We start from the raw sequence: 16,518 nt of genomic DNA, 5'->3' as shown, positions 1-16,518 counted from the left end.
TTGCAATCAAAAAGTACTGTAGTGAAATTTTGATAAAGTGCACCGTTTTCAAGTTATAGCCATTTTTATGTAACTTTTTTCAGAATAGTCGCAGTTATTGATTTTTTAAAAATAGTGCCCATGTTTGCCCACATTTGAAAAAAATATTTTTGAAAAGCTGAGAAAATTCTCTATATTCTGCTTTTTCGGACTTTGTTGATACGACCCTTAGTTGCTGAGATATTGCCATGCAAAGGTTTAAAAACAGGAAAATTGATGTTTTCTAAGTCTCACCCAAACAACCCACCATTTTCTAATGTCGATATCTCAGCAACTAATGGTCCGATTTACAATGTTAAAATATGAAACATTCGTAAAATTTTCCGATCTTTTCGAAAAAAATATTTTGAAAATTTTTAAATCAAGACTAACAGCAACTAAGGTTCGTATCAACAAAGTCCGAAAAAGCAGAATATAGAGAATTTTCTCAGCTTTTCAAAAATATTTTTTTCAAAAGTGGGCAAACATGGGCACTATTTTTAAAAAATCAATAACTGCGACTATTTTGAAAAAAAAAACATTAAAATGGCTATAACTTGAAAACGGTGCCTTTTATCAAAATTTCACTAAAGTACTTTTTGATTGCAAATTCAATTTTACATCGAAAAATGAAATTGAAAAATTTTTGCGACCAATATTTCGATTTTTTGATAAAAATTGTATTGATTCAAAAAATCATAACTCGGTCAAAGATTTTTTGCCCATTCTGGAAATTTCTGAAAAGTTGGCATTTGATGTCCTCTAAAACATATCAAAAAATAAAAAAAATAAAAATAGTTTTTTTTTGCAAATCAAGTTTTAGTGACAAAAAGTGAAATTAAAAATCACCAAAAAAATTTTTACCGTGTATCATTTTTTTTCAGTGTAGTCCATATCCATACCTACAACTTTGCCGAAGACACCAAATCGATCAAAAAATTCCTTCAAAAGATACAGATTTTTGTATTTTCACATATCATTTTTGTATGGACAGCTGCCAAATTTGTATGGAAAATTATATGGACAAACTAATGATGCAAAATGGCTTCTTTGGGCATACCGAAGGCACCAAAAATGTTTCAGCCGGATTAAAAAATACAGAAAAAATCGAATGACCGAAATCTCAGAGAATTGCTCTGCTGCAAAGATTTAATTTTATATCTCAAATAGATATTTTTTTAGATATTTCGCTGTCACTGTCCTATACAATTTTATTGCAAAACATTAATCACCAAGAACCAAGATCAGAACAATTTTAATTAAATTTAAATTTCTCGGGAATTTCTTGGAATTCCCGGGAAATCGGTTGATAATTTCCCGTTTCCCGGGAAATTTAACCCCGGAAAATTGGACGCTCTTGTCTGGACTGATATGAACATCATAAAATATTTAAAAACAACAAAAAACGGTTTGCAAAAAAGAAAAATCTGGAAAGAAACACCAGACTTTTTTCGGAAAACAAGCTTTCTTTTTAAAATCTTAATTCAATAGGTCACCTCAAACCGTCAAATTAAATCGAAAGACCTCAATAATACCTGTCTAAACCGACTATACCTGCACCGCATTCCACCCTTAAAAACAACATTCTTCTGCTACAACACGCACCCACACCACCTTACAAGTGACTCATACGCCGTTAATTGAAAAGGTGTGTCTACCCTTCCCTTTCCTCTTCGGTAACCCTTCCCAACCCACCCTTCGTTGCTCATTTTGCTTTGCGTTTCAAACTCAGCAGAATGAACACAAACACCACTGACGGACGCCTACTTCGATTCAACTTTCCAACGTTGGCAGCGCGCTCCGTTTCATTCAACACTTCATTCACACTACCACTGAGCTGGTTCATTCATGCAACAAGAAGACGGCTCAGTCACAGTTTGAAGGAGTGTCGTCGAGTCGTCGAGGCGGAGTGAGTGTGTCTGCTTGTGGGTTGTCTGGAGGAATTTTGGAGCACCGAATTGTGGGACTTGATCGAGCGTTTGCCGTGCCTTAACCATGTCCTCGACCATCGAGAAGAACGAGTACCCGAAGGCATCGAGTAAGTGCGGTTGAAATTGGCTTGTTCTGAGGGGGGAACTTGAACCTCCTCCACCCATGAAATTGGCGACATAAGTTTGGTGGTGTTGTTGTTGTTGGTTGCGGATGAACCTGCTAGGTGTACACACCTAGTGGAACAGTGAAGACTGGATGAGTTAGAACAACGAGTCGTAAATGTCTATGTTTAATTCCAGATGCCTTGGTACTCGGAGCCATCCTGTCCTATGTGGCGTCGATCTTCCTGATGATGAGCTTCTGCTCGCCGTACTGGATCGAATCGTACTCGGAATCTTTCAGTAGCTTCAAGAACATGGGACTTTGGGAGTACTGCTTCAAGGACTTTACCTATCCGTACTATCAGTACCCGCGGCTGTTCAACGGATGTCACCATATCTTCAGCGAGGTATGCCTTTTGTCAGCTCGTAACTTCAACCAAACAACAAAAATCCCACTTTTTTTTTAGGAGTACTACGTGATCCGCGAGTACCTGCTGCCGGCCTGGTTGATGGTCGTGCAGGGCTTCGTGACGATGGCCTTCCTGCTCACGTTCGGCTCGTTGATCATCATGGCCTGCGAGCTGGTGCGATGGCCGCTGAAGCTGGTGCTGCGGTACGAGTGGATGCTGACCACGGTTTCGTTTGTGGGCGTTGCGTCGTCATGTGAGTATGAGGGCTATGAGGGCAACAGATTCTGATAGGAATGCTGATGAGTTTGGCGCGGTTGTTAATTAGTTCCTATAAGAATTATGGGATCGATATCAGGGAAGGCACTTGTGAAAATACGAAGTCCCATCCAAAAGAATTCCGGAGCACCAACATGGCTCCCATCGAATAATGCTCTAAATCAAGGAATGTGAGCGAGGGATTCAAACTTATTCAATTTCAACAAATCATCAATGCAGTTAACTTTACGCAGTAGGCCTGGCCACTTTATTGTACGCGATGCGGAGTGACGTTATAACTTCCTTCTAAATTCCAAGGCATGTGGTAATGTCTCTTGTCTTGGCTCTGAATACCTGTTTGACACGTTGCGTTCACCACGGGATTAATATCGACGTCCTCTGGATTGTTATTCCAGTTCGCGGTTCAATTGATCCACACTAGGGCTGAGCTAGGGTAAATTTGAATGAAATAAATCTTGAAGACTTAGCTTTATTTACAACTGCACGAAATATTGCGAAAACATGTTTACTGTAGCTATTATGGAATACCACCTAGAATAGCACTAATTTTTGTTATGGATTATTTAATTTATTGTATTTTTTGTTATTGTTCAATGTCAAAAGATGGTGAGCAGGCCTAATCAGCTCAAAATTATGAAACATCGACCGAGAAACATGGAAATTTTCCAAACATGTTACCTACAAACCGGTTGGTTTTACCGAGGATGAGTTGAGTCAATTAAAAAAAAAAAAGGTTGAAGAGAATTTTAGGAGATTCATTTTTTTAATGTTAGCTACAAAAACTGTTGGAATAGCCAAAAAATAAGCTGAGTCAGCTTAAGATACAAGGTAAATAGAACTAGCTTTAAAAATTGATATGAAACAAGTTGCTAAATTATTACATTTTCAACAAATTGCTTTAAATATACTGCCCAGAAAAGCATAGTTGTTTAATCTGCAGGAACATTTTTCAATTTTTGGAATATTAATATTAATAATATTTCGAGAAAAAATAGAATCCTGCGTTCCAATTAATCGCCGCAGAAAGATATTGTCGCAATGCAATGCTTAGGCTGGTACAAATATTTTTAAAAGTTTTTGTCACCCCCCCCTTCAAAATTGGCCCGAAAAATCAGGGGGCAAAAAAAATATTTTTACAATAAACTTCAAAATTTCAATGAAAGTTCAAGTGCAACCAACTGAAATCAAATTAAAATACATTCTCCTGCGTTTAAAATCATTTTTAGCATGTTTGGGTTTATTAAAAAATCTTAAGATTTTTTGAAAATTTTCGATGCAAAATCTTTTTTTTCGATACAATTTTTGTTTTTGTCAGATCTTAGATTTTTTGAAAACTAATGATTGCAAAACAACTGAACTAGTTTAAAATGCATTTTTAAACACTTTTTTCATTTAAATGTGAAGATTATGGCTTGTTATTAAAATTTTTATATTTTTTTTTATTTTTTTGCCCCCCCCCTTGACCTCGGCCAGGGCCGAGGGACAAAAACTTTTTTAAATATTTGCATCGGCCTTATCAATGCCCATGGTAACGAAAAGTTGTTGATATTTTTTATGGATACAAACACACATACACCAGTATTTGTTTACGATTTGGACTGCGGCTATCATGCGCTCATATTCTTCAGTACCGTAATCTGGGGTGAATCGGGACTACATTCTGAATAGGGACAGCAGTTTTTAGATCATTTAAAGCTTATAAATTTGGAAATGGATGTACACATTTTGTTGGCCTGAGTCTTTTCTAACCGAAACCAACCAGAAAAATCAAAATATTGTGCTCCAACATGGTTAAAACTGCTGTCCCAATTCACCCCATGAGTCCCGATTGACCCCAGTTTACGGTACTCTGATATAATCGGGAAAATATATTGTCTTGATGAAGAAATAATCAAGTAAAGCCAATTATTTCTTTCAACTCCTTGATGCCTAAACGGTGAACCTCGTTGGATAAATGTACGACTCGTGCAGAAAAAATCCTCTTTTTGCAATTTGTTGCATAAACTACTTTTTTAAGCGTTTGTCATTTAAGCTGGAAATAGAATCAATCTTGGAATATATTTAGGATTTGGCTATTTGAGTACTTGGGATTTGGGCTCGATTTTCCCATAGGAATAATAATTCCCGAAAAAAGTAATTATAATCTATTCAAAACATATTTCCTTAACCCTTTCAAGCCTGAATTTTAATTTGTTTTAATAAGGGTGCACAGCAACCAAGGAAGCTGTTATCTTCTAATTCCAAAATTGGTAAACTTATGGACCCAAAATAAGCAAATTTTGTTGTAAATTGCTTAGTAGACAGTACTTTAGGGGATGAATAAAAAATTATATCGATAATTCCCGTAGTTTCGAAAATACTAAAATATCTGTAACAAAAATCTTGGTGCAAAAGCTCTGGTTGATGTGCACCGCTAATGAAGGGAAAATGATTCTTATGACCATAAGAAAATTCTAGGCTAGTTTAGAACATTTCGATTTGTGGATCATATATGACCCAACAGGCCTGAAAGGGTTAACGGTGCACATCAATCAGAGCTTTTGCACCAAGATTTTTGTTACAGATATTTTAGTATTTTCAAAACTACGGGACCTTTCGATAAAATTTTTCATTCATCCCCTAAAGTACTGTTTACTAAACGATTTACAACAAAATTTGCCTATTTTCACAATTATATTGTTGCAGGATTGGGTTTGTAAGTTTGTAAATTTTGGAATATGAAGACAACAACTTCCTTGGTTGTTGTGCACCCTTAAGCAAAAGTTAAAATAACTGAAATGTATTGTGAGAAACTTTAAAAAACAAATAAAAACGTAATAAAGCATGTTTAACAAATTTAAAAAAAATCAAATTCAGAGAGATAATAATTGTTAATTTTTTGACAAATTTGTAATGCTTGTAAAATGATTTAAAATATTTGATTTTTAGAAAAAAAAAATAAATAAAGCATGGCACACGTGGAAGGAAAAAAAATAGTTTATTGGTATTTGAACTAGAAAAGTTAAACAAACTATATTAAAACATAAAAAAACGCTAAAGTTTCCATATCGGGTTTCTCAAGTTATGATACCCAACCCACCACCGAGTTACAATGGTTTCGAAAGGTTAAACCAAGAATCGCATAATCATGCAAAAGTTCGCGTGAATTTCGAAAAACTCGGCAACTCAATTTAAAAATCGCAGAGCAGCAGATCGTCAGTGTGCCCTCTGAGCAGTGTTGCTATAAAAAGGAGTTAAAAAGTTTTTTTTACGAGACTCAGTTTTCAGTGTTACAAATTGAATAAATTCAAAACAAAATATTTATTTGTTAATAGGCGAATTTAGGGATGACTAGGTTTCGTAATAAAAAAAAACTTTAGGAGCGAGTTTTTCACCAATGTGAAATTTGAGCCCTCTACGACAAATTGAAGTGGGGTAAAACGGGCATTGAAGTTTGAGATCCAAAAAACATAAAAAAATCTTAAAATTGCTCGCATTTTCGTAAAACTTCATAAATTCCAACTCTTTTAGATTCATTCGAATGGTCTTTTGAAGCCCTTCAAAATGTGCCAAAACATCCAAGATTGGTTCGACTTTTTCCCATATCTTTTGCAAAATACTGTGAAATATAGAATTGTTTAAAACCTTAATATCTTTTAGCAACAGCTTCCAACATTCTCTAGAACAAACCGAGCAAAATCTTCAAATACTGCCTCTTAACCAAAAGTTTAACATAGATAAATCAACACGTATTTTCTGTTCCTTTCCAGCATTCTTCATGTTCTTAGCGGTTGCCATCTTCGGTGGAAACGCCTACCGTCGCGATTGGCTGATGTACCCCAAGTTCAACGTGCTTTCGTGGTCGTACGCCCTGGCCGTGGTATCGTTCATGATCCTGGGACTGGCCGCCCTGCTGCTGTACCGGGAAGCTAAGAAATCCTACGAACTTCGCCGGGAAGCTAAAAATCTGGTAATGCAGATGCAGATGCACGAACCGGGCTACCACCCGTCGCACCACACCAGCCGAAGCCTGCACAGTGGCGGATACATATAAACTGTTTTGTCCTGCAGGATCAGTCTAATCTTACTCTTTATGTAACAATGCTAATCGCTGACCATTTCAGCAAAGGAAATAATTATCAAATTACGCATACAACGGTAGATGTGCTTCGAGAAACACACACACAAACACAAAAACAAATGAACACACAATCTCACAATCATTAACTGTAAAAGACACGCAAATTGCACGCAGGGAACCAAAAGAAGCAAGCAAAAATCGCCCAAGTCTCCTCGGCAGCACCAGAAGCAGCAGGTTGATATTCCAATCAGAACTTCTTCCATCACCTTTATCACTATTATACAAGGAAGGACCAATCCAACCACAGTGCCGCTGGCGCTCGCGAGGGGACGTAAAACACTGCACTAAATGTGGCCTTAGACAAACAAAAAAAAACATCTTTGGACGCGAGGTTAATTAATACTTCGTCCTGTTTTTAATGTTCGCCAAGCGTAAAACCAGAGGGAAACTTCGAACTTTTCCAATTTTACTACACTATACATTTACAACATATACTAAAACATGAAATCAATTTCCACAGGAAAAAAACACACAAAACAAATCCAATTAGTAGTTTTGTAGTCATTTTCGGTAGATTTACGACGTGCCCTTCCGGGTTGCGTCACATATCCGTAAAAAATCGTACTTTATTAGCAATCTTTGGCGTTCGATTTGCAATACGTTCTATTCTAACTGATAGGTTTTTATTTTGAGTCATCTCGCACGACATTCCGTCCTTTTTTAAATCCGTTTTCGAAATCAAAAAATGTTTAACTGATAAGTTAGTTAAGTTGTTTATCTTAAGATTTGTTCAAAACTTACACAAAAAAAAACAAACGAAAGTATTGCGATAAGTTGCGTTTTGCGCTTTAGATTGTTCTCGATTAAGTATTTACTTTCAAGAATCTCGAATTTGTTTGCCGTCCAATTTATTATTAACGATCGAAAATACGAAACACACAAACAATAGCATCGGACATGTTTAGTTGTAGATAACAATAACTAGGGAAGCATTTTGAAGCGATTTTTACAAACATATACACACACACACACTAGAGTAGGAAATAATCCAGGATAAAATCTGAGCATGTAGTTTGTACACCATTTTTATAACGAGTCGTATACACTTATACCTCCTTTAATGGAAATAAATGTTGTAGAAAGTAAGGAAAAATTATTAATTTCCTTCGAAAATGGCCCATATCGACGTTTGTTTCCCCGCTTGAATGTATTAGCCGTCAAGATCAGTGTCTAGCTCCGAAATAGTATCCTCAAGTATCACTTTTCGATACAAGTGGTGAAAAGTATATGGTTTACCGAGTTGGATAAATACGAAGAGTGCTGAAAAAATCAAGTTTGGCAACGAGTTGCTTACAACATTTTTTTCAATTCCGAAAAGGCTTCTTTAATGGAATTTTATGTCAAACATTCATGTGTTTAGTAAATTCATCGTTCAAAACAAAAAAAATATTGAAAAATGTTACTTTTCGATACTAGTATTGAAAAATTCCACTTTTCAGCACCCATTTCAGTGCTGAAAAGAAGAACTGTAAAATCTGGTTCAGGACATATGATTGTTTTTTAAATATAGTGTAGAACAAGTTTGCAATCGGAAAGCAGCATTTTTTTGTTTTTTTCGATTTTTTGAATTTAAAAAATAAATAAAAAAAAGCACTCAAGACTAAAATATTTTCAACGAGCTGACAAAATTTCCTTTAATTTTCTTTCATTTTATGAAATCGGAAAATTAGTTTGTGAGATATAGCCTCACAAAGAATTCGAATCGATGAAAATGAATTTCTCCAAGTCGTCGCTTGTGTGCTACCTTGTGAAATGTCCTATCTCTTTACAGCAGATTTTCACTGTTAAAAATTGAAACATTTGCGATTTTTTTTGATCTATTCAATACAAAAATTAAAAAAAAAGTTATAATTTGGTTTTAAATATGAAATAAGTAAAATTATCTATTTTGAGACCTTTTCAAAAGTTAAGCGTGATTTAAGCATTTTGAAGTAAATTTCAATCAAAAGTTTTACACTGAAAATTTGACCATTTATTTCCGAGTATGTTAGTTGAAAATGACAGGCTAATTACGTTTTCAAAAAAGATGTCTTTTTAGTCCCCTAAAACATATAAAAAAATCCTAAAGTTGAAAAATACTTTTTTTTTATTAAAAAGAAAGAAATACAGTCCAGACTCGATTATTCGAAGGCCTTGGCGAAATTTCACTTAGAATAGTCAAATCACAAAAAAAATTTTTTTTCGTTGTCCTATTTTTGATTGTTGAGATTAAGTATGCCCCCTAAACTGTTCTAAAGTGATTTAGAATTTTTTAATCCAAAATGGCGGTGCTGATATACTTAAAAAATGCATTTTTTTAAATTTAATATGCAATCAACCGGTAAAATTTGACTAAAATGGGGTCGCTGAACTCAATTTTGATGTTTAAAGTATGAAAATATAAAAAAAACCCGAAAACATTTTTTTTGTTCATGATTTGATTATCCGAAGTCCCATACAAACCTTTGGGTAATCGAACTTCGGATAATCGAGGCTTCGAATAATCAAGTCTGGACTGTATGTATGAAATAGATGACATTTGTTATTTTTGAGTTAAAGCTTTTTCAGCAATGTTTGCAAAAAAAAACCTTTTTAAAACGGATAGTTCATCATTGTTTTCAAAAATAATCTAAACTGGTTCAAGAAATCTGGGGCACGCTGTTTAATTTTTTTTATTAGGTTTTCCACTAAGCCACATTTTTACCAATATGTGGATAAGCCCTTTTGAAATAATAAAAAAGTAAGGTTTAGATAAAAAATTGTCAATTTCAAAATATGAAATAAAAACCTTAATGAGGCAATAGAAAGTAAAAACAACAACTTAAACTTAATTTGGCTTCCACTTCCAAAAAAGCTTTAAAAGTACTCTGACATTAAATTTCGTTTTAAATATTGAAAAAAAAAAAAAATAAATAAAAGCTGAATTTAAGGGTTTCAATCTAAAGATAAGATTGTTCTATGCTAAACAGAACACAAATCTAAACATTAGCAAAAGCATGGTAGAAGCAGTTGTCCCAATTTGCATCTGTCAAGTTGATGGGACTGAAAAAAGAAATAAAAATTGATAATTTTGGTTGCAGTTTTTTACAACATCTTCGAAAAACGATCAAAAGTTTCAAAAATTCAAAACATTTGGCAAATGCAAACCAAAGATTAAATTGCAATTTTAGGAAGTTTCATGTATGACTAAATTATTTCCACAATTTTTATATTCAACTGAATGGTAACTGACCCGGAATCTAGAATAATCTCGTTATTACGAATTTAGTCCAATCGGATTATTCCACACTCACCCGGTTTCCCATGCTGGACGCAAAGCTCGAATATGGCCTCCATGGTGGCGGTACTAACGTTGGCATCCAGCACCACCAGCGGAGCGGCCCGAATCAGGTCCCGGTGTGAATTGATCTGGAACAATTATGAAAAATGCTTAATTTCCCATGAAATTTGACCATCATCCAGCTGAGCGCTTCTGTTTGTATTTGGAGCAATAATAAAAAAAGCAGTGTCAAGCGTTATAATTTTAAACGAATTGCCACAAATTATCACGCAACTGCACGCGGTCGGCCACACACGGGTTGGGTTGTGTGGGGTTTCGGGTGGGCAGGATCATCTCATCAATCAACCCCCAAAAACCGCACGCTGATTTATTGATTGATGATAGTTTGAATGTTGCAATTTTCCGCAAATCGTCAACAACTCACCCAGTCAACCGAGATGGCCCCGTGGACGGACATGTCCCCGACGCACAGCTTGCAGTCCCCGCGGTTGTCCAGCAGGATCGAGCAGTTGGCCGTCGGATGGTCACCGGTGGTCAGCACCGGGGCCCGGCAGTGGTCTGGCAGCAGGCGTTTGATGAGGTCACCGTTCTGAAATTAATGGAACTAAATTGTACGATTACTGCCTTTCAAGTTAGTGCAAAATGAATCGATTCTGATGTAGATTAGAAATCAACCTCAAATTTGTTTTATTAAACTAACCTGATCCGTGCCAACGGCCGAAACAAGACGGACATCGCCGTAGATTTTCCAGATGCCCTCGCCGATGTTTCGTCCTACGCCACCACCAGCAATATTCACGTTGGCGTGATAAGTAGCGCCATCCAGCTGGAAAATGGAAACAAAAAATAGATGAGATAAAAACAAGCCAACATCTTACAAAATAAAGGGTGATGACACGTTTCAGGCTTCAAAACGACACTGTCGTGCGATCTTGTCGCACCGCCATTTCGACGTTCCGAGAAAAACGCGTTTTAATGTTTGACCTTGAATAAACAAAAACTAGAGCACGCAATGTAAACAATAACAAACACGTTTTGTTTGGCTGACCCTTCTGTGCATTGTCCCGAAGTTTGGTTGGGGTTGGTTGCTGGAGTCCAGAGTTATAATTACAAATGTTTACGCGTTCTGACCTGAAATCCCTTTGGCCAATTGTCGCACTTACATCTATTTCCAGGGAGTGACAAGATAGCACGACAAGATTGAAACTTCTTTCATATGAAAAGTGACAACAATGCACGGAGTTTTTTTCGGTTTTTATTGAATATCTCAGGATTGAAATCGAATTTTGGGGATCTGTGAAGGTCAAAAGGTAAAGCATTGTTAGCTGCACAAAATGGCGTTCTTAACTCAATTTGGCCCAAAATGCACGTGCGACAAGGTAGCACGACGGAGACGAAAAGTACCTAAATTTTAAGAAACTGAAATATAATAACATTTGTACCATAAAGCTAAATAGACTGGTAAACCGTCAGTAGAGCTGAGAAGTGGTCTTACTTGAACGATGCATGTTCCAAAAATGACTTTACAGGATTTTTTTTTAGACTTATGAGTAGGTATATAATTTCTTTTAGTAGACCAAACGTGCAAACTTTTGAGATATACTGCGTGGCGTACGTATTTTTTTTGGCTAATTAGAAAATTATATTATTGCGATTTTTTAAAAAGGTTTTTAGTTGTTATTGTTTGCGATTAGCCTGAATCGAAGAAACTTTCTCAAAAAAAAAAAAAAGAATATGAACTTTAAAAATTTCGTTGCAAAAACTTTGTGTTTTTGCCTGCCTTTCTTAAATATTTTCTCAAAAATATGAATTGAATTTAAAATATTGCAATAAATGATCATTTCCCGACCTTATTGAATGTAGATGTCAAACCATCCTGTACTTTTCTTTCATTTAAAAATAAAAATTTAGAGCACACCTGGTATTTTTTCAAAGGATTTTTTTTAACAGTTTAGGACAATATTTCAACATTAAAAAATACCTTTAAATTTATTTATGAATCAATGAATTTTTTTTTTGAAAAAAAGTTTTTTAGTCCTTTCAAAACATTATTCTTGATTATAAAATTATTCTCATTTTTTTTTACTTTGAAAATTAGACTATTTGTTCCCGAGATATCGCTGAACAAAAGTGAGGGCTTATTAAGCAACACTTAGAAAATCTAATTTTACCATACTGCAGCAACCAAAAGCTGTATCAACAAAGTTTAAACATTAAAAATGTAGGGAATTTTCTCGGCTCTTCAAAAAAAAAAAAAATGAAAAACTGCAACTTAAAAAGAAAACGTTGCAAATGGAAACAACTTGATAACAGGGAACTTTATCAAAATTTTACGAAAGTACTTTTTGATGAAAATTTGATTTTACATTAAAAAATGAATTCAAAATTTATATTTGATCTTTTTTTAGATTTTTTTTTTCGATTTATTGCCCTTTCTGTAATTTTCTGAAAAGATGGCAGGTCCCCTAAAACTTAAAAAAATAGTTTTTGGAAATCAATTTTAGTGACAAAAAGTGATTTTATTTACGTTTATCATTTTTTTTTGTGCAGTCCTCATCCATACCTACAATTTTGCCGAAGAAACCATATTGATAAAAAAATCTTATAAGATACATATTTTCGAATTTTCACATCCCATTTTTGTACCGACAGCTGCCAAATTTGTATGGTAAATGGGCATGGCTTGACGATGCAAAATGGTTATTTGGGCAAAAATACAAAAAATCAAATTTGAAAAAAATGCTGATTTCGTAGAGAACTGCTCAAAAAATGCAAAAAATATAAGAATTTATTCATGTTTTTTATCCACGCATTTCACGTCTGTTTCCGATCTGTGGCCTTAAAAACAAAATTTGATGTATTTTTTGAAATTCCGTCGTGAAACTACTTACTTTTCCTGTCATTCTCGAACGACGAAACAGCCTACTTTTCTCTACCAAAAATAACAGAATCGAATAGAAACACTTTTCAAAACAAATGCTGAAAAGTTCTACTTTTCAGCACTGAAATGGATGCTGAAAAGTTGAACTTTTCAGCACTTGTTTTGAAAAGTAATACTTTTCAACATTATTTTGATTTAAACGGTGGATTGACTAAATACATGCACATTTGACTTACAATTCCATTCAAAGAATTCTTTTTTCGGCATTGCAAAAAATGTTGTATGGAACCCGTTGCAAAACGTAATTTTTTCAACACTCGTCGTATTTATCGTTGGATACATGTACGACTCGTGCTGAATAAATCATCTTTTTGCAACTTGTTGCATAAACTACTATTTTGATTATGAATGTTAACAGTAATGTAAAACAATGTTATTTGAGTAGATTTAAATCAATTGTATATTTTTTTCATTTTATAAAAATTTCAGCCACACATATTTTTTTCCTTATTTTTTGTGAATATGTTTAAGGGAGTTTGAGAAAAAAACTTTAAAAATTGCATTGGCCTTATAATGATAACCAACAAAAAAAAAAGAAGAAATTGTTTCGGGAGTGCTTTTTGAAGTTTGGAAGTGGTTTAAAATTAACATAAGATATTGTTGCAGGACCGAATTGGCAAAATTTGCTTTGCGTTTGCCTCACGAGACAGTTTGCTGATTTTGCATATGGGTAATTCTTCGGCAACTCACCCAGCAGTTGCCCGACCCATCTTCGATTTGCGTGAAACTTTGTCCTAAGGGTGATGTTTATATGCAAACCCCCTTATGTTACTATATCATTTTTTTTACATTGTTACACTCTTAAACTAAAACCCTGCAAAGTTAGAAAAAACACGAAATTTTAAAATGAAAAAAAATGTTCTAAATGTAAAAATGACCCTTCTGGGTCAATGTATATTCGAAAGGTACATTAAATTTCCCTTAAAATGCCAGGTTCCAAAAAATTTTACAGTTGAGTAGCAAAAAATGGCAGAGTTCTAAAACTTTTTGAGTTTTTTATCGATGAAAAATACGTTTTTCGGAACTTTGAGTACGCTATCAAATCGGGCGTCCAATTTTACATAAAAGTCCCTTTGACACCAAATTTCTATCTCATCACCGTTTCAGGCTGCAAATTATTGAAAAAAACCTATTTTTTCGCATGTTCAAAAATGGAAGGGGTCGTACCGTCCCTCCGTCACAAGGTATGAAAAAACGGACCTCGGATTCGTAATCAGGGACAAAAGTTACCCCTTAGGACAAAGATTCACGCAAATCGAAGAGGGGTCGGGGCAACTTTTCCCGATTTCGTGTGAGTTGGTAGAGAATTACCCATATGGGACATTTATGCGAAGATAGGCAGAACACGTGTCTTGAAGGACAAATGCTTTTTTAAGTAGTAGTAATAATCGCATTAGCATTTTATGCAAAACTTATGCACTTGTAATAGCTCATCCATATGAAGGAAAAGTCACTTTCCCCTGAAAGGAACAAACAAGACGTTGATTGATTGAAGCAAATCCACCATTATGGGCCTCATTTCCGCGGCAGTGCTGCCAGTTTACACACAACGCGAGGTTCCACGCCATAAATCAGTTCATTAATGTGCTAATGAATTTGAAATAATGTGGAAAATTACAAAGTCTCGTCTCGTTTCAGTCATTGGCCTGTAGGGGAGAGATCTGTGTTCCATATCTGGAGTTTTTTTGAAAAGGTCCAATAAACCAAATTTCCAGGTTTTGCTTTTTGGGTGTTTTTGAAACCGCCTTGAGTCAGGGGTATTAAAAAACACCCAAAAGCAAAAACTGAAAATTTGGTTTATTGGACCTTTTTAAAAAAAACTCCAGATATGCAATGTATCTCTATCTCACTGGTGGCCAATTTTCGCGCCAAGACGACGGATTGTCTAGCTCTGGCAGCAAAGTGGCAACTAAACTGGGAGTAAACTAGCGCGTGTAGAGCGATTAAAATTTGATGAGCATGGAATGGCGATGATTGATATACGGTAGTGGCTTCGGCTAGCGAGCATTTCAGTCTATTGCGTTGTATTTGTATTAAAAATGAACGATCTGAGAGATACGCTTATGGAAAATTCTCTTTTCCTTTAAGAAACAAAACTTCTCTTTAATATCAGTGCAATGACTCTTATTATAGAAGTTCGTAAGGTAAAACCTGTCTCAACCGGACAAGTGACTTTTTTACTCTCCTTTCTTGGGACGAGCAGAAAACATCCCCCAGCGAATGTAAATGTTTCCAAACGTTGGCAAACATAAATCTTTGCACACCACAAGCAAAAAAGAACCCAGTGGATCCGGGGGCTAAAGAAAACACGCCACTTCCGGAGTGGCCCCAACCTGATGAAAACCCAAGACTCCAAGATCGTTGAACTCTCTCGAAATAGAACAAAAAGTTTCAGTTTTTATTGAAATAAAGTTGCGATTTCTACAAAGCACACGCTAATTTATGCTCCACCGGACATCTCCGGCCATTCCCTAGCGTCGGGAGTGGGGCTTGCCACCGTTGATGCCGCAGTGCTTGCAGTTGGGGTTGCTACAGGCTCTGGTGGTCGTCGCACCCGGAAACGCTGCTGCTTGTCCCCCTTGCGGCATCTGGTGCAGCAGCTGTGGCTGTTGGGACAGTTGACCAGCCGGAACCGTACAGGCGGCATCTGCGGGGAAATCGGGGACGGAAATGTTTGGGTTTTAAATTACGCCTTCAGGGAAGGGGTTGCGTGGAATACTCAATCAAGTCAACTCACCAATAAAGTATTGTCCGGCGCCGTACGACGAAGTTGCGGACCCCTGTTGGCCGGAAGATGGCTGTTGTGGGAAGTGGTATTGTGGCGGTTGGGATTGTTGCGAGGGCCCCGTAGGCATGCCACCGAGGGTTTGTTGCATTCCCGGTGGGAACATCATCGGCGGACCGGCGCTCGGATATTGCTGGAAGTGGTTGGCCTGATGTTGCTGTTGGGGGTAGAATTGTTGGCCTGGGGCGGCCATGTATTCGCCACCCATCATCGGGTAGGATCCGTCGTGCTGTTGGTGGGATCCTGTAAAATAGGAGAACCAACAGTGTGCACAGTTGCAGGCCAGTGAGGTTGTTTGGTTATTTACCTGATTGGTTCGGTTTCATCGTTGGTTCTTTGTTCCGACTGGTTAAACTGCAAATTCTTTTCCCGAGGATTCCGCTGAACAATGCCAATTTTCAAAGATAAATGATTTGTCAGTATAAACGGATTGCTTTGATTAACATTTTAGCTAAGAACAAGATTGTGGTTCCAGTCAACTCTTAAATATGTATTTTTTACCTATTGGGTAATTCTCCGCCAACTCACACAGCAGTTGCCCCGACCCCTCTTCGATTTGCGTGAAACTTTGTCCTAAGGGGTAACTTTTGTCCCTGATCACGAATCCGAGGTCCGTTTTTTGATATCTCGTGACGGAGGGGCGGTACGACCCCTTCAATTTTTGAACATGCGAAAA

The 16,518-nt window shown here is 36.2% G+C and overlaps 3 protein-coding genes across 3 annotated transcripts in view; 1 reads left to right on the top strand and 2 right to left on the bottom strand.

Annotated features, from left to right (window-relative positions):
* Positions 1-11,624, bottom strand: part of LOC128093409 (pseudouridine kinase-like) — a 33,117-nt gene extending 21,493 nt beyond the window's left edge. The window contains exons 1-4 of the mRNA XM_052710017.1: positions 11,612-11,624; positions 10,817-10,989; positions 10,541-10,705; positions 10,130-10,244 (exon numbers count right to left, since the gene is read on the bottom strand). Of these exons, the coding sequence (XP_052565977.1) occupies positions 10,130-10,244; positions 10,541-10,705; positions 10,817-10,989; positions 11,612-11,624 (466 nt within the window). The remainder of the gene's footprint in view (positions 1-10,129; positions 10,245-10,540; positions 10,706-10,816; positions 10,990-11,611) is intronic.
* On the top strand, positions 1,867-7,522 carry LOC120424003 (uncharacterized). Its single transcript, XM_039588012.2, has 4 exons — positions 1,867-2,056; positions 2,250-2,458; positions 2,519-2,714; positions 6,487-7,522. The coding sequence occupies exons 1-4, from the start codon at positions 2,014-2,016 to the stop codon at positions 6,768-6,770; spliced, it is 732 nt and encodes a 243-aa protein (XP_039443946.1). The 5' UTR covers positions 1,867-2,013; the 3' UTR covers positions 6,771-7,522.
* Positions 11,625-15,433: 3,809 nt separating the features above from the next.
* Positions 15,434-16,308, bottom strand: LOC120424010 (uncharacterized). The gene is made up of 3 exons (XM_039588024.2): positions 16,150-16,308; positions 15,795-16,085; positions 15,434-15,704 (listed from the first exon to the last, which is right to left on the bottom strand). Exons 1-3 carry the CDS (start codon positions 16,166-16,168, stop codon positions 15,529-15,531), a joined length of 486 nt encoding a protein of 161 aa, XP_039443958.1. The 5' UTR covers positions 16,169-16,308; the 3' UTR covers positions 15,434-15,528.
* Positions 16,309-16,518: the final 210 nt, after the last annotated feature.

The sequence above is a fragment of the Culex pipiens genome, chromosome 3, assembly GCF_016801865.2.
Source record: "Culex pipiens pallens isolate TS chromosome 3, TS_CPP_V2, whole genome shotgun sequence".
Taxonomy (NCBI): domain Eukaryota; kingdom Metazoa; phylum Arthropoda; class Insecta; order Diptera; family Culicidae; genus Culex; species Culex pipiens.
The sequence above is the reverse complement of the archived record's forward strand: the minus strand, read 5'-3'. Positions and strand labels throughout refer to the sequence as shown.